Source organism: Alnus glutinosa, chromosome 8, assembly GCF_958979055.1.
Source record: "Alnus glutinosa chromosome 8, dhAlnGlut1.1, whole genome shotgun sequence".
NCBI classification, from domain to species: domain Eukaryota; kingdom Viridiplantae; phylum Streptophyta; class Magnoliopsida; order Fagales; family Betulaceae; genus Alnus; species Alnus glutinosa.
Window position 1 is genome coordinate 25033970 of NC_084893.1, and position 19128 is coordinate 25053097.

General features: G+C 35.9%; 1 protein-coding gene across 1 annotated transcript; it reads right to left on the reverse strand.

The window, feature by feature from the left end:
• Positions 1–1528: 1528 nt before the first annotated feature.
• LOC133875174 (ubiquitin carboxyl-terminal hydrolase 14) lies at positions 1529–16776 on the reverse strand. The gene is made up of 21 exons (XM_062313206.1): positions 16708–16776; positions 16521–16634; positions 15311–15482; positions 14646–14758; positions 14216–14552; positions 9649–9743; positions 9122–9255; positions 8993–9049; positions 8816–8893; positions 8422–8476; positions 8297–8338; positions 7822–7902; positions 5980–6178; positions 5847–5904; positions 5651–5773; positions 4886–4974; positions 4660–4749; positions 3117–3287; positions 2840–2973; positions 2586–2718; positions 1529–1954 (listed from the first exon to the last, which is right to left on the reverse strand). Exons 2-21 carry the CDS (start codon positions 16626–16628, stop codon positions 1776–1778), a joined length of 2448 nt encoding a protein of 815 aa, XP_062169190.1. The 5' UTR covers positions 16629–16634; positions 16708–16776; the 3' UTR covers positions 1529–1775.
• Positions 16777–19128: the final 2352 nt, after the last annotated feature.

Here is a 19128-nt window from a genome sequence, read left to right on the forward strand (position 1 = left end):
TTTCAAAGATGGAGAGGATCTTTGTCTTTGCTTTAGACCCATTTTGATTCCCATCACTTTCTTTTCCCTCAATTGGACGTTCTACTGTGTGAAATCAATCCTGATGTTTTTGTGCTTTCCTTATGTATTTTGGACCTTAATTGATTGTTTACATTAATATTTGTCTTGTAACTGGCTTTCAACATCTTCATGAATCATGTTGCTTCTTGACATTTTTGCAATGAGATTGTATGTGTTTGATAATATATAAAGAGGCAAAGATAAGGCACCAGTCTTCAGAAGAACAACTCACCGCCCATTGAGTAAGCTCTCATTTTTTCACATTTGTAGCTTAGATTTTGTCACGTCAAGTAAATGAAATCCGAGGGTCCAAAATAATGTAAAACGTTTTAATCCAACCATTGAATCCCATGCTCCCTCATCACTTACACCCCTAATCGACGCCCAACTCTGACTACCAGAGACATCGCCATCACTAACACCATTGCACTGCCACTCTCGAGTGTCGACCATTATTATCCCATCCACACAAAATCAATGGACTCAAGGCCCATTGTTGAGGTCACATAGGAGGCATTGATGTCACCAGAGATCACCTAGGTCTCGTTGCCATCTAGGTAAAGCCACCCACTCAATGGCGAGACGCATGGCCAGCAATCTCAACACGTTGTTGGACGGCTCTCCAGAGCCGTCATTTCGTTCTCATAAGTCATGGTCGCCAAGCCATTGATGATGTCAGGGACATCGCGTTTGGGTCGCATAATATGTTGGATAGTTTGTTCGTTGAACTTATGTGTGGTATTGGGTTGGGTCTAACTCGAGTCAATCTTGGTTATAGGAACCCGAACTTGGAGGCTGAATGGAGGAGCTAGAGTTTGCTATCATAGTGAGAGAAGATGGTACCATTAGAGTTTCAGACAACAATGTATTGAGAAAAAGTGAAAGTAATTGAGACGTTGGAAGTAGAGGTAGGGAGTTGAACGGTGTTGACATCGTCGAGTCTCTTTAAAACAAGAGCTCAAAGTTTTATTTATTTCACCAAAAAAATAAATAAATAAGGGAAGGGACATTTTGGGCATTTTAACAACAACAAAAAAAAAGATTAAATTAAAAGTGACTATAACATTGCAAATTTTTGATTGAAAAACCGCTTATACTCGAGAAGTTAAATTTCCCTACTTAATAAAAGCCTAAAGAGCGTGCCACATGTTCTGTTTTTGTGAGACCTACATATGACTTAACGTGTCATATCATTACAGAGTATACAAAAATCATCTTAACTGATTTGATGACAAAATTTGAATCTATCACATAATTTAACCACCAAATCATATCAAACGTTAACTATATATCACATAATACATCCACTAATTTAACCACCAAATCTAGGGAGTTTTATCAAGGGACAGTTAATGCAATATAGTGACTCGAGCCATGGGGTTCGACAACATGCAACACAAGAATATCCTCGCTGTTTGCTCAGCCGAATCAAACACGCAAAAAGATGCGAACTCAAGGGAGAGCAGCAGGCACAGAAATAGAAATCAATACAAAATTGAAAATGACAAACACGCAGAATATTATTTCAAAGAAAAATGAAAATATGGGAAATTCAATATGTTAAAAAAAGAAAAAAGAATCCGATATATCTGTCAAAGCTGCACTTCAAGGACCCTACGGCCCAAAGCACAGTTTGCTGATATGATAGCTCATATTCTGAGATTGCATAGTACCTATTTTCTGCTGATTGGTATTTCCTATCCTTTTGGTGTATCTCAACTGTTAAGCCTCTCAAAGAAATATAAATACCCCATATCTTTGGGGGGATTAACGGAGGCCCCAACTTTGTCATCATTGAAAATAACCCACCTCCCATCTTTAAAGATGTGAGCCACATAGTGACCGCATTGAGTTGAGGTTCCAATGTGGCTTACTATTCCAATCAGTCTGTACCCTGGGAAAGCAAAGCCAACAATTCAATCAAAAGTTGTCACAAGCACAAGAATAACCATAAGAACTAATTATTAATCGTTGTTTTAACAGTAGTTAACCAGATATACAAAAGAAGAAAAAGAAACTAGAACATTTTTTAACAATCATCAATGATACTGCAGTATAAGTACTTCCTGCAATTGAGGGAAAATGATAATGCTTACTGAAGAGCGAATGTATTTAACAGCTTAAATTTCAGCCATATCCAATTGCTTTTTGAAATTATTTGGATATAATTTAAAAAGTTTATCAAATCAGACTTTGGAACATTTTGAAACAGAATATGACATGAGGCAAATATGTAGCAATAATCAGAAGCATTACATACAGCACTCAACAATCAATAATTTAAATGATAAACCACGCTACGTATTTATACTGAGTTTACTTTATGCTATCGACAGGCATCAACTTGGACCAAAGAAAGCAGCTAATAAAAATGAAACACTAGTTTTTGGAAGAAAATTTTGTCATTGCCAATCAAGAGGAAAGTAAAAGCAGCCACAGAAACATGTAGCCAAGAAAAAATTAGTATGAGCTGGTATAAAGTTTTTTACAAAATAAATAAATTAACTTATGAAGAAGGAACTCACTCCCTCCTCCATCGGGTAGTCCAGCGCTAGTGGGATCAGATGCAGTGTTTGATGTAGTAGCATCCATATCAGATGGGACAGAAGCTTCAGGATTGTTAAATATCCAATCTGTTGCTTTCTCAATGTCACTACCCTGAAAAACAAAAAGTTACATACAACCAACAATCAAATACAAGATTTCCAGTATTTTGCAACCCAATAGTTAGATGAACTATCCCTTTTCTCAAAAGATTGAAAAGGTAAAAATTACTTACTGAAGCCTTCAGTGCTTTCCTAGCAATTTCTTCTGTAAAACCAAATGAGATCAAAGTATCAACTTTTGATTGGTCAACGCTTGACAAGAAGGCCTCAGCACCTTGTGCCTCTTGAGAAATTGGAAAATCGATATCTGAAAAGGCCAAAGTGCATTAATAAAATTTAGTGGAGTACAATATGACAAATAATTTAGGTCATAGCCCTCAAAAGCTGGATGGAGCTAAAAGCGGTTGTTTTCCTAGGTTTTTTACAAGATAACACTATGTTCTAAAGTACCTGGATCATCCATGTGAGAAAGTAACCAATTCATTGCCTCTTCCACGCCAGCATTTGAGGTCTTTATGGCAGCTTTCTGACAATGAAGATGGTTGAATCCCATTGAGACAAGCTGGGAAACAATATCCTCATTTGGTACGGGCATATTTGATTCTACCTCTCCCCCAGGAACTGTGTTATTAATAGAAAACACGGAAAAAAAATATTAAAATCAATTGCCAATTCAAGCACCAGAGCAAACAATTTTTTTTTTTTTTTTTTTTTGATGAATAACCAGAGCAAACAATATAAAAGCCTTAAAACGCATTAAGAACTTTAATGATGGTAATTAACATATCATAAAGGAGTAAAGCAATGTGGTTGGATGGGGCACTGTATCCATCACCATCAGGTTTTGTATGCTAGCCTATGTATTAAGATAACGTGAGATGAATGACACATAGCCGTCATTGTTTTAAATCATCATTTGAAACAAATACCTACACCAACCCCTAGGGCAAAGAACCATTTTCCTAATTGTAAAAAATTTGTAAATGAAGTAACTATCATCTTCTGCAACAAAAACTATGAAAGTTAAACTTCCCTCGAACCTACTAAAAAAAATACAAAATACAAAAATAACTGCGTCTACTAAATTACCACTTTGGAAGCTAATCAGCTCAGCCACAGGCATGGCTCAACAAGCATGGTTTGACGCATGTCAGGAAATTGTCACAGTTAGGCAATAAATATATATGCCCCTAAACTTCGCTAAAGGCGGAGAGGAGAGAGAGAGAGAGAGAGAGAGAGAGAGAGAGAGAGATCAACATCGCAATATGCAAATTGACATAAAGATCTAGCAGGTATGCAGAATTAAGTTCAGAAATAATAAACTAAAAACATATATTTTTTTCCAAAAGTAAGTTAGAAACATATAATCCCTATACAAAAACAAAGAGCCAGTAAAACTCAAAACCTATAAAAACAATTGGAGGAAGACAAGTAAACAGTACATAGGCAAATAATATGAATAACTTATTATAGAGTACTGACCATTGGCAGATATTTTGAGATGTAAAATGGAGTTAGCAAACTAGATTAATCGTGTAATCTCAGTAAATATCAGAGAGAAAACACAATATACGAGAATGCAAAGGATACAGTAACATGAAGAGAGAAAGATTGTCTCAAAGAAGTAGCTTAGAGACGTAAAATACTAAAATACCAAAGCCGGTTCTTTTTCATTGATAAGATCTAATATTTTGATTCATTAGTAACAAGCTGCGGGATCTACAAAAGAGATAATCACTCTCTCTCATTGGCAAGTGTCACTTACATTGATCTGGTCAAGTGTCAAACAATAAAATAAATGCTTGTAACACAAAATTAAATAAACAAAAAAATATTTAAAGAGATTATATACATGCAAGCATGTGCAGGTGTGAACTTGAGAGAAGGGATATAAACATATATAAATATGTATGAACAATTCAAATAAACAAATAATAAATGCCTGTGGAACAAAATTTAAAAGGAAGTTCGAAATGCCAGAAAGACCACATACCACCGTCTGGTAATAGCTCCTCCCCAAGTTGAAGGCCCTTGCTGCGCATGTGACTAATATCTATGATATCAGGAACATCTATATAGACATCTGTATGGACAGATACAACAAGCAATAAGAACAGTTTAGACAGTATAAAAAAATAATAATAATAATAATAAAAAGAAAAAGACAAAAAAAAAACCCAAGAAAGAAAAGACAACAAAAGTAAGCCACAGAAAGATACCAAGCTTTTTTGGCACCCAGCCCTCCTCCATAACAAATTTACGCATGTGTAACACCAGGTAATCAGGGAACGAAGTTAGACCTGCACTCCTGCAGGATAAAAATGAAAGAAAGAAATGAACAGCAGTAACCAGACATAAATACAGTTGTTATCAACAGTTCATCGTTCCCAACTCCAAGAAAAATCAACACTAATTTTTTTTTTGATAAGTAAAATCAACCCTAATGTTTCCTGAAAAGAAAGTGATACAAATTATTTTCTTTAGAGAAAAAAAAAATAAAAATAAAAAAACAAAACAGAACAAAAAAAAAACAAAAAAACAAAAAAAAAACAAAACACTATAAAAGACAAAACCAATCAATTCGGGCTTCATGACCGTGTGGATCAGTGAGAAATCTTTTTTTTTTTTTTTTTGATAACAAAGGTGTCCCCACCTTCGGTGAGACTAATCCCCTGTAGGGAGCTAGCGCGCAACCCAGCGCCATGACTCCCCACTTAAATCACGAGTTTTATCCTAAGGGAATTGAACCCGAGACCGTGCGCCTCACCACACAGTCCCTTGCTCGCCCTTACCACTGGGCCACCTCATGGGTGGTGGATCAATGAGAAATCTTAGCCCACTTCAATCTTTATGATATGCATGTATAGACATAAATAAGCATGCATCCTAACTAACGAAGCTTACTTGATTGCACTTTGGGATAACATATTTTCAAAAAAAGAAAAAAAGAAAAATTGATGCCAGTGAATAATAACAAAGCCTACTTGATTGCTGTTGTCTTAGCCTTCAAGGCAGTGCTGTAAAAATCATGTATCTCCTCTGGAGCTGAAAAGTTTGCAAGGCATGCTTCTAGCGGTACCCTTGGACGTACAATTTCATCACTGAATCTGCAGGAACTAGATACTCTAAGCAAGAAGTCTAAAAGGGGAAAAAGCATGATGCTGAACCATTTGAACTTACACTTCCATTCCTTCTGAAATTTTTTCTGCTTTGAACTTGTGAAATGCTTCTAGTTCTTCTGAATTCTCAAACAACAAAGTCTTTAGTATATTATGTAGAATCGCCCAGAAAGAAAATTACTAAAGAAAGTTACCTTTATTGGTTGCCTCATGCAGTGGGATATTTAATGAAAGAATGTAGTCAAGCCTTCTATTGTAAGCAACTTTTCCAGATGAACATAAGATTCGATCTTCAATACCAAACTTAAAACTCCTTGCAGGATCCAATTCAGGTTTCCCAGCATTAGCCCGTTCAACTTGGTCAACAAAATGTAAGAAGAATTCCAGGGCATCCTAAAAATAAATAAGTAACAAGTATTGTCAAATAACAATAACAGCATGAAAGGGATAAATAATCGCTACCAGTAAAGAAAGAATTCCTCAGTCAACCCCTCAGATAGAAAACCACCTATGGCCTAAAACCCGGCTCAAGGCAGGTAACGGAAGCTCTACTTTATATACAGCCTACATTGGCCGTGGAAAGATAATATACAACACCATAGAAGCGAAGAAATAAGTGCTTAGCTACCTAGCGAGTTGTTTGTCACAGACTCACATTGACCCTAAAGCACTTTGTTTGCTGTTCACACATGCTACAGATTACGGCTTTGATCGATCAGATATTTTGCACATTAAAAGCAGTAGAGACTCACAATAAAAGTGGAGATAGTCTAATATAATAACCTAGAGAAGGTTCTCCAATCGAGTTTGAGATCGTAAATATCATAAACCATAATCAGATTATGCTGCAACACTATCATAATAGAATTTGCCAAATTGTACTATTAACAATTCAAACCATCTGAACATTAGTGGATTGAAGGATCTATGATCCACTCTTGAACAATTACGTCCCAAACTTTCTAAAATTGCCAACTACAAAACTCTCGACTATTTGCCTCTAGATTCTTTGAGGGGAAAAAGGTTTTATATGTATGTTCTTCTCTTTGGTACCATGCCCTACTTGCCTCACATTTGCCATCGGCAGGTAAAAGAAAGTTAGAGATGCAATACAAGCACTCCTTTGTATAAATTACATTGATCTCTCTGCTTCATACTAAACAAGTTTTTGATTTGTATACTAAAAGGTCTTGCAAGGAAACAGGAACATACTTTTGTCCTATAAGAAATCTTAGAAATTATATAATTTTTATGGGTAATGCTACTCTTCACACTCATTTCACCCCGGCTGACGTATAAATTACATTGATCTCTCTGCTTCATACTAAACAAGTTTTTGATTTGTATACTAAAAGGTCTTGCAAGGAAACAGGAACATACTTTTGTCCTATAAGAAATCTTAGAAATTATATAATTTTTATGGGTAATGCTACTCTTCACACTCATTTCACCCCGGCTGACGTAGCATGTTTTAAGTGATTTTCCATATCAGTCACTTGAAAAGAAGAAGAGGAAAGCCACTTAAAGCACGTTGAAATGAGTGTGAAGAGTAGTTACTTAATTTTTATTGTTTCATGGCCATTTGATTTATTCTTGAGATTTTCCATACAAAGTATCTATACATCTGCTTCCAACTTAACATCCACCAAATCACTAATGTTTCACTGCAAGTGTTATATGGTACCATCTACGATGATGTCTATGGTTAATCTTTCTAAATGTTTAAATGCTTGTTAGTGACCATATCTGCCATATTACAGAGCCATATAAAAACGACAACAGAAGGTATATGAGGAAGCATATATCAAAATTTCATTTAATTGACCTGCTCCAGCAATCCCTAAATGCCGTATGCAGTGTCTTTATGCTAATTGACATAGCTCTCTTTTCTGAGTTAGAGCTACGAGTCATCTTATATCAGGATAAAAAAAAAAACATATATTAAAGGAAGCAAATCACAGGTTTGTTATATCATAAAATGCAATTCTCCTTCATATATTCTTACATAAATTTGGGGGAAAAGAAGTTGAATATACCTGTTGTCTCATTGTAGAGAATTCAGGATGGCTAGCAGCAATAACTGCTTTGAACATACGAGGGGGTATCCCTTCCTGTTTCTATTGTTTATGGCAGACGGAAAAAGGAAACAAATATAGAACAGGTCAATAAACAATCCTTTGAAGAAATTAAATAAAATCAAAAAATGTGGAGCAAAAAATAAAAAAGAATATCGATAGGCAAATGTAATCTCATTTAGACAATTGGACAAGATAGAAACAAGAAGGTTGAAAAGAATAAGTTAAAACTTGAATAATGGACATCAAAGTTTTGAGAAAGAACAAACAACATAGATAACTAAGAAAGTTGCTAACAATCCAAGGCCTGTTCAAAAACTTCAAGGTTTAGAAATCTCAGCATATTATTCATCATAAATCCCATTGTATAATTTAGCAATTTCAAAGCACAAAGCAGACACTTAGAACGCCGACAAAATTCAGCCAGAAAGCTTACAGCACTTGCAGTTGTGGAGGCAGCATTTGCAGTATCATCTTTCTGGATGACAAATAAGAAAATGTGAAACATACAGGAGCAGAAACCATAGTCTAAAGGAACTCATTTTCTTACAGTCACCATACCTCCAGTGCTGGCATAGAGTATTTACCAGATAGCAAACCATGCGCCAGCTTAGTTCTGCAACAGAACAAAAAAAGCCTATGAACAAAGCAGGAAGAGAAAAACTGCTGCAAAAGAGATACAGAACAGAAACATATTAAAACACATACGTATTATAATTACATGAAGACTACACACGCATGTGAACCACACACACACATACACATGTATATTAACTTCATACTTTAAAGCATATATGCAAAGAATACCAGCAATATATACATATGCATTGCCAATCAATTTTTATCACCAGGAGATGCTCTGATCTCATGCAATTAGCAAGATGAAGGAAACCATAATTATCAGATGACAGATTGAACAAAAAGCATTAACAGCACCAATGTGCTAGTATCTTACAACTGCATATTCAGGTCTACGGTTGGATCAGCAGGAGCCATCTCGAAAGCCATTTTTAAACTTTGGTTTCTATAGTATCTGAAAATGTCATCGCAAAAATAAACAAATAAGCATGAACAATTCAAAAGAGTGTGATTAAAATTAGGGGGAAAAACAAACTAGAAAATTTATACTCACCGCGAATGGAAGGAACGTGTTGAATACACCACTTGCATAGTTGCTGCCATGTAGCAGCTGCAAGAAAAAAACAAGATTCATCGAATGAGTAAATATTCCCAAGCAGCCCTGAAGAGGATCAAATATTACCTGTTTCCAAGATTGACAAGTCCCGTATAACCCGGTCCAAAGATTGGCTCCACTTCCTGTCCACTTTCTTGGATTCTGTCCCAATCAAAATTGGTATTCTGGTCAAGTTCTCTCTCAGCAGTTGTCATTTCAGTCTGAAACAAGAAAGTGATAGTATCCCAATCAAACTTTAATCGATGTAACAATACAAAATATACTTGAGGTCAATATCCCCACCTTAATTATAGAAAAATGAGCCAATTACCAAAACATGCATAGTTGAAATACGAAAAGAACAATTGAAGCCTGGATATACCATAAATAACTTAATGAAAAAATAAAAAGACCCTCTAGATACCACCTAAGTTGAAAAGACAAAGGTGCGAGACCAAATCAATCATGGTCCAAAGCTAAACAACCATAACCCAACCAAATCATTACACCACATTATGTTATTGAACACTACATCTGACATATGTTGAGATCAGAAATGCCTTGTGTACACAGGTACTAGCTATAACACTGTTCCCAGAAGAAGAAAAGAGAACCTTTTGCAACGATGAAAAATCAATGCCAAAATGCGCCAGATGCTCTGCTAATAGCGGGTCCAGAACACCTTCATCTTCCGGATAAGAGAAAACATCTGAGCTGCCACAATATGTTACTCATCATTAGCACTCAATACTGTAAGAATGAATCCTCAAGAGAAACACTTGATATCGCATTAGATGTTGACTATTAAACTCTCGAAGGCACATTTGCCTGGTTTTTCAGGCTGCAAAGGCACTTTTCAGTGCCAAGTAGCACATTTTTAATTCATGAATATGCAAGGTTAATAGCATTTAATAACATATTTGTGATGAGAAGTACAGAAACCAACTCAAATGGGAGACAATCTGCAGACAACATACACAACATTGAAAAGAATCCTGCACGTAAAGAATAACAGCTCAACTGACTAACAATATTATCCGGCTTTCTATAGCTGCCAACTCTCCTAACAATTCTGAGATCCAATTCTCAGAGGGGATAAGTTTTCAAGTGATTAATCATCAACGCGTGATTAATCATCAACGCACACACAGTTCTGGCTTTCCAAAAAGCCCATATAATAATGAGGGTACAGCTTCCACAAATATCAAGCCATAGGATCCCATCCTTTGATCTCTCTAGTAGCAAACAGCACATCAAACAAGGACAAACTCCAATACCAAATCAACAATGCTTTTCACATCATACATCATAGTCTTTATCCACTAAAACAATTATCAAGTATCAAAATCTTTCCCGGAGCCCCAAAACAATTATCAAGCATCAAAATCATACATGATTTCTTATGGTGTGGGCTAGGCAAAGAGTTCCAAATATCACCTGATAAGCTAGTCCAAGATTTGCTTTCCGATCTTTGAAGGAGGGTTAGGGATCCAAAACTTGCTAATGTTCAATCGAGCTCTCTTAGGGAAATGGGTATGGCGCTATGCGCATGAGAGAGAGACTTAGTGGAGAGTGGTGGTGGACTCTAAACTTGGCAGTTCGTGGGATGGATGTGTTCTAATGAATCTCTTGGGACATATGGGGTGGGTTTATGGAAGAGCATAAGAAGGGTTGGGGGAAGTTCTCTAGCCATACCAGATTTAAGGTGGGTGATGGCTCTGAGGCTAGTTTCTAGTACAATCTATGGTGTGGAGATATGGCCCTAAAGGAAACATTTCCAAATTTATTTGGCATTTTTTTTTCTTATTGAAAGCGTAAAGTGCCCCTAGTAAACTGGAAGTATACAAAATGAAACATCTAACTAGGAAGAGAAAAACGGACAAGGAAATCGACAAAACTAATCGACAGTAGGGACAAAAAAGCCACCGTCCAAAGACACAAAGTATGAAAAAACAAAGCTAAAAGATCCTCCATTGAACTCTCCAAATCCTCAAAACACCTACATTTATTTCCTTCTAAACACACCAAAAAATGCAAATGGGCTGAGAAAAACGGACAAGGAAATCGACAAAACTAATCGACAGTAGGGACAAAAAAGCCACCGTCCAAAGACACAAAGTATGAAAAAACAAAGCTAAAAGATCCTCCATTGAACTCTCCAAATCCTCAAAACACCTACATTTATTTCCTTCCAAACACACCAAAAAATGCAAATGGGCACCATCTTCCAAATCGCAGCACTCCTCCGCCTTCCAAACTTCCACCAACAGACAAACAAGTCGATAACTCTTCTAGGCATAACCCAAGGCATACCAAATCGCAATGAAGAAGAAGGTGGTCCACTGATTCCTCATCTCTTTTGCACAAGCAACATCTGTCCACAATGATGATATGCCTCTTCCTGAGATTATCCACAATAAGGATCTTGCCTAGGGTTGTCGACCATATAAAAAAAGCCGCCATCAAAGGAGCCTGAGTCCGCCACACACTCTTCAAAGGGAAGCATCTACCTTCAAAGCAAGCCAATAAGCTAAAGAAGGACTTGACCTTGAACAAGCCTTTCTTGGAGGAGACCCACAAAAGCCTATCTGCACGATCTCTACTCACAATGGTTGAGTGCAACACCTGGAAGAAGGAAGCGAAGACATCTACTTCTCAATCATACGCCTCTAACAAAGCTCACGTTCCACTAAGTAGAACCACCCAAAATCTCCATATTATTTGGCACTGTTTGTGCAAATGATTCTTCTATTGCGGCTCGTTTGGAGTTTTTGGGTGGCACCACTCAGTGGAATGTAAGCTTTGCTAGAGCGGCTCATGACTGAGAGATAGATGTCTTTGCCTCTTTCTTCAAGTAGTAGTATTCAGTTTGAGTGAGACGAGAAAGTGAAGACAAGCTTTGGTGGATCCCCTCCAAAAAAGATTTGTTCATTGTTAAATCCTTCAATAGTGTCTTGGTTCGCAATAATGGCTTTCATTACCCTTGGAAGAGTGTTTGGTAGATTAAGGTTCATTTGAAGGTGTTCTTTCTTGCTTGGCCAAAGGTTCTTGGAAAAATCTTATCATGGATAATCTGAGGAAACAATATGTCATCGTGGTTGATAGGTTTTGTATGTGTAAAAGGAATGGGGAGTCTGTGGACCATCTTCTTCTCCATTGTAAGGTTGTCAATGCCTTATGGGATGTTTTCTTCAGTCAATTTGGGCTATCTTGTGTGTTGGTGGACTATCGGTAGGGCTTGAAATGTTGTTGTGTGGAAGATGGTGCCTCTGTGCCTTTGTGCCTTTTGTGGTGTCTATAGAAGGAAATGAATGACATAAGTTTTAAGGACCGTAAAATGACTCTTGAGGAGATTAAGTCGTTATTTTTCTATACTCTATATCTTTGGACAACATCTTTTGCTTCTCCCTTGATGATTAATTATCATGATTTCCTTCTTTTTTCTCCTTCTAGTTAGGTGTTTTCTCATATATATACTTCTTGTGTACCTGGGACACCTTACGCTTTTAATAATATTTCGATTACTTGTCAAAACAAATTACTCTATATCTTGAAGTTCCATACCTTGAAATATAATCAAATTTCTGCCTTTCGGAGGTTATATACATTATTCCTAAATCAAATAAAAATTAAGTGAATGACCAATAACTATATCCCACATCTCATTTCAATTCCATACAGTGTCCTCAGAGATTGGTCAAAGTCACATTCTCTAACTCTTGCTCTTATGAACATCATTTATTAGCTTCACAAATATGTAACCTTTAGCATTCTGCAAATTGGCACTCCCCCCCCCCCCCCCCCCCCCCAACCTCCCTTTACATGCCAACTATAATTCTCGTACGCACCATATAGAATAGGATGACCTGGAGACTGGAGTGCACCATCTGTATACAAGCAGTTACTGGCTATTTCTTTAATCAAATTCGATTGCTTCTCAAAGAATTCCCTTTTGTTTGGGGATGGGGGGGAGGGGGGTGCAAGGGTCGAGGCAGGGAGGGGGAAAGGGGGGAGAAATAAATAGAAGACATTGCCTGAATTCAAATGCCTCAAAGCCTTTTAGACCGATCAAACATTTATTAAATAATCTTGATTGATTTCAAAGTATGACTTATTTGCTTTGGGGTTCTTTCCCGTCACAATATTTTATCTAGATTGAATGGTGTTTCCTTTCCTTACAAGAATAAGGTTGAGGGTAAGGTCATGATTTCAGAACTCACTTGGTGTTGTGTAACTTACCAACAATGATCTCGTCAGACAACGCTTTTTAGATTGTGTTTTTTACTTTTTAGTTGAAAGAGTGTCCTGACATGACATAAAGGTGGAAGTAGTTTTGAATTTTTTATGTTCGAAGTTGTTTGTTAATACTTTTGTTTTTTTGGTAGAAAGCAAAAGGCAAAGGCAAAAAGTGTTGCCAAACAAGGCCAAATAACTCTTTAAGAGGTCAAGGAGGAGGATAAGAGTTTCAGGTGTTAACAAATCATCAGTAAAATGATTACTTCTGACAACCAATTGGCATTTTGGAAGATAAATAAACCTTTCTAAAGACAAAATATGGTTGCTCTTCTTCTTTTTTCAGCCAGCTTAATTATCAATCCTCAGGGAAAAATCTACTGTTGCAGCCCTTGGGACTTGGACGAGGTGGTATTGAGGCGGAGGTGGATGTAGGGGATGGTTCAGGACAGGTATTTGATTTGAATCTTGCCAACCAAATGAAGAAGAGGGAAAAAGCAAATACATTCAGCATTATCATTAATAATATTCAAGAATATTAATCATATACAGATCAATCAAATTGACAATCACAATTTAGCATACTTGACTACCTATGCCACTAATGATGACCATATGGATGATGCTCAGGATTAGCAACTTACATAGAACAATCTATGAATTCCACTGTCCTAAGCCCGAGGAAAAAAATAGAGAGAGAGAGAGAGAGAGTGAACCATTTCACTTATGAATTGAACATGTCAATCCAAAATGCACAACATTGGTAAGATCATAAGAATACAACACCACATATTGCAGAGAAATAACATTTCAAATTAGTTCACTTCATCATGCTATTATCAGATGGTTCTACATGATTATATCAGTAGAATCATAAGTACGTGAAAGCACATATTACAAAGAGTATCTTTAGAAAACTTTTCCCATTTCAAGGCCAGGGGGCATTACCTGCTGCTTCCAGATCAGCTGTAACTGTTCCAAGCTTTACAGCAAGAGGGTAGCCAGTCTCCTTGTAGTGATCAATAGCATGGTTGTTGCCACCGGTACCATCCCAGTTTCTCCTCCCACACTGGATCATTCCATCAGTCAGATTTAGCCAAAGATTGTCCCTTTTATCACACTTAGCACATCTCCACCCAGATGGAGGGACAATAACGCCATTGTCAATCTGTTGCAAATTCATGGCGTATGCACTTCTCTGTTTCTTATCAGCTATCCAAGCTGCAACTTGCTCTTTCCGCTCAGCACCCTCAGCCATCAAGATAGCGTCAACTGCCAACCTTACCTGCAGCATTTTATATTACTGGTAACCAAATCATACTCTTGTTTGAGATGGAATTTTTTTTTACGAGAAGAAAAAACAAGAAGCAACAAGCACCTTTTCTGGCAACTCCACTGAAGGAAATGGAAGAGTAACATAATCAGGCAATATGACTATATTGTGAGTTTCTTCATATTCAGGTTCACTGTTGTCAAATCCCCCATCAACACCTGCAATTAAATCATATATCATATTATAAGTAAGCACAGCAAATAATTAATATAAGTTAAAACAAAGATTCAGCATTCGTACAACAACAGCCAGAAGATCCTTTCATAAACTGCTAATAACAAATTTTTCAGAGCAACGTGACCAATAAAAAGTTCACTCTTTACAAACAGACTACGAGACTAGTAAGAACAGAAGCCAACAAGTTGGTAAAAGACCAGAACCCTGAAGTTTTGAGCCTGTCTCGTTTGCATGGTATATTTATCAAAGCAACTACAGATTCCACCTGCTTGGAAGATGAAAATATGGTTTCCTTTATCACATAAAATGTAATATCCTGATTGTCTGACCAATCTAAATAAGTTGTAGCATCTGCTTGAGTTTTAGTATTGGAACACTGTATTTTCTTATCCGCCCATTACTTCAATTCCACCTGTAAATGGCTAGCAAAGATAATGGTAATAAAAAAAAATGTGAACATACATAGACTCCACAACATAAAGATCCCTGAACATATATTGTATTAAAGACATTGACCACCATAATTCAAGTACCTATAGCCAAGAGAGTCGGTTTCTTCGTTGGCCTATCTTCAGGAACCACTTTTTTTGTTTGTTTTATATGCAAATAAACTGGGTTCCCAGTCTTCTCGTAATTCCACGCCACACTGTCCTTCCCAAAAGCAAGAAACGTATTCATGTCGATAAACAACCCACCTTCTGATCTCTGACATCCAAAAAACAGCACAAAGCATGAATATCAAAAATATATATATATATATATATTATAAAAGGGATAAACATTAAAATCCCGTTTAGTAGCAAGAAAGCTAAAGAAAAGGAAAATAAAAATCTTAAAATCCGTTGGAACAGAAAACCTCTAAAGTCAGATTGTAAAATGTACGACGGTTGAACCTCTACATGGTTGAAAAAAAAAAAAAAATAGGAAAAGAAACCACAACAAATAAAACAAAACAAAACAAATTTCAAGTTCATTTATATATTTTCACAATGACACTCTTTTCATTTTTGACATACAGAAAGTAAATTAACAAAGCTTTGAAATTTTGCATTAATCTTATTTTCTTATCCCATATTCTCTCCGAATCCAAACAATGATAACAGAGAAAGAAGAAAGAAGGGGAAAAAAAACACAGTCACATAAAGTTTTTTAGAAAGATAAAAATAATAATAATAATCACCATTTGGTTGGCAAAAAAAAATCATTAATAATTTGGAAAAAAAAAACTTAAGTTCAAAATTTGAAAAGAGAAGTACAAGATGGGCAAATAACAACGCCAAAAAAGAAAAATCCCAGGTACAATATTTGAACGTCACTTTCTATATTGCGAGTATGCCAAAAAGGGTCCTAACATCTTCTGTAACCTATACTTTCTCAGCAAACTTGCGGAACATGTACTGATGTACAGACGCAAACCATCAGAGGTAGAACCTTCAAGAAATAGAAGAGCTTGAACATAGTTAAAACTTTGGGAAAACTGATGCTAAGAAGGCTAAGCCAACAAGAACTGGCATCTTTAACTCCACCTTTTTCTTTCTTTTTCCCGGTAACCAAACAGAGAATAAAATCGTCAAAGAGAACTTTTGACAAACAGTAGAGCTTCAAGGGAGTGAAACTTTGGGAAACCGACAAGGAAACGAGGCTAACCAACAAGAACTGGCAGAACATTTTTCTTTTCCGACTAAACTTTCTTCTCTCTTTTTTTCTCGAGAAACAAAGGGAAAATGAGGGAGGAGAGATTACCGGAGTTTCGAAAGTGAGGCAGCATTCTTGCTTGTAGATGCGATTGGTGGGTTCCGGGATCCGAACCCGCGAGAGATTGGATCGGAGCAGTTCCATAGGGTCTACCATGTCTCTCTGCAAAATCAAAAGGGTTTTGAACAGAGACAGAAAGTGAGAGTGAGAGAGAGAGAGAGAGAGAGCGCCTTGCCCTAAGCTAATGCAGAGTCTCTTTGTGATTGTGAAGGCCACTGTAGAATCGCGTTTCTTGGGCGTTTCAAACAAGTCTTCTTCGTCAGTTTAATTAAAAATGAAGGTATATAAGTTCATAACTTACCTTTTTGTAGTTTTATTCTTTTCTTTTTACCCAATTATAGGTATAAGATGCGGATAAAGGTGATTACGTGGACTGTTAATTGTTAAAACTACGTCTACCATCTCTTATCCGCCCATCCACGTGGTTATGAGGGGATTTTCAATCTTTAATTTCAGAGGCAGTTTACAATTATTTTACTCCTTATAAAATAAGAGGTCAGCTCTTCTCTATTTATTTTGAATAAGTGAAAGCAAATATTATTCGTGTCCGGCTACCTATATATATAAAAAATAATAATAATAAAATTGTTTATAAAACTATTTTTATACAATTTACAAGCTTTTTTTTTTTTTTTTTTTTTTTTTTGAAGAATTTACAAGCCTATTTTAAGTTCATAAAAAGCTTACTAAAAAACAAGAAGACCATATATATTAAGTTCATAATTTTAAAAACAAAGAAAAAAAAAATCAAAAAGTAGCTCAAAATGGAAAGCGGGTGTCACTTGTGGTTCGTACAAACAAAAGAATCGCTCGCTCGACGAACTTTGCCCTTCACATAGTACAGATGTGGGTGCATCATAAAGGTAATATTTGCTCATATAGAACGGTTTACACCCCTAAATACGAAGACAAATAAAAAGAGTACCGCTAAAATCAAAAAAAAATTCACAATTATCTTTTAATGCTAGCGTGACAGTTTCAAAAACCATTTGATCAATCCTTGTTAAAAAAAATATATATAAGAGTTGGTTGGAACTGCTATGTTAACACTGTGAAATAATTGTAGAATAAAAATATTGCGTTGTCTAACTCGTAGCTCTGTTAAGAAAATGCAAGATGTCTTTGATAATCGACTTGATTTCCTAATATGTCCAATAGTCTTGGCTCTAAATGCCTTAGATTATTATTTGGGAGTCACCTCCAATGGTGATGTTGTCCAAATCCATTCTAGATGTTTTCGCAACTTTGATAAAGGCTACTTGAGATTCACCGAGTGTTAGGTCATGAGTTAGGCTTTTGGCTAATTAGACATGGTTTATATCACATGGTTAGAGATGGTAACTCATAATATGAAATTGAGCATAATCAAAACAAGTAGAGGAAATCGAAGGATTGATGAAGATGACTAGGGTAAAATAACAAGTTACGAAGTAGCGTTTTAATGGTTCCTCAAATAACAAATGAGGCGAAATATCACTGGTTTGTTTGGCAACGATTTTTAAAATGTGTATTTTGCTTTTTTATTGTAATATGACTATCCGAATTATAAGTATAATTACCTAATAGGATATTCCATGCCATTTTCAATTGTAGTCTTCCATAAACTATGGCATTTCGCAAGGTTTTTCAATCCTTGGCATCGTGAAGACTTGGAATGGGAAATTCATCTTGTTTAGGGTTGTATTCAAGTTGAGCTTAAGGCTGCCAGATTTGACTCGAACACATAAAAAATTGGCATGAGCTGGGTCGAACTCGAACCGAGTTTTGAAGGGTTGTTCGAATTCGACTCATTAAACCAACTCGACTAGCTTAATAAGCCGAGCTTCCAATCAAACTCAAACAGTTCGATTTTAACTTCGAAAACAAAAAATTACTCAAAAAAAAAATTAAATATTAAAATTCAGGAAAAATTTTAACTTTAATCTATATTTCATATTCTAAATGGAACGTTTGTAATATTATATATATTATGTTTACTATGTTTATATTTATAAACTACAATTATAAAATATTATATTTGGAAAACTTGTTTTTTTTAATATATATACACGAGCGAGCTAACAAGTCGAGTCGAATTTATACAAGCCGAACTCACGAGTTTTGAACGAACCGAACCGAGTTTATATGAGTATGTCTCATTTAATATACGAGTAGATTATTATATTCACGAATAACTCATTTATTTTTCAAATCGATACTAAATCAAGTATAAACAAATCAAGTCAAATCAAATTTACAGGCAGCTAGACTCATCTCACACTATTCTTGTTGATCAAGCATTTGGTGAACTTTTCTTTTTTGTCCCTTAGTCATGACTCCTACAATGGTATCTTCTAAGAACCCGAGGCAAGTGAATGTTTAGAATGTTATTTGTGGCTTTTATCTGGTCTATACTAGATAATATTAGGAAATTGAAGGAAACAAACTTTACTTGATTAAATAGGGATTTCTTTTTGGAAAAAAAAAAAAACTCAAAATTCAATAAAACTTTTTATTTTATTTTCTTATTTATATTGTTTATACAAGGCCCTTTTTTTTTTTTTACCCATCCACGTATTATCGATTCCATTACAATAACAAAATATATGTTGGTTAG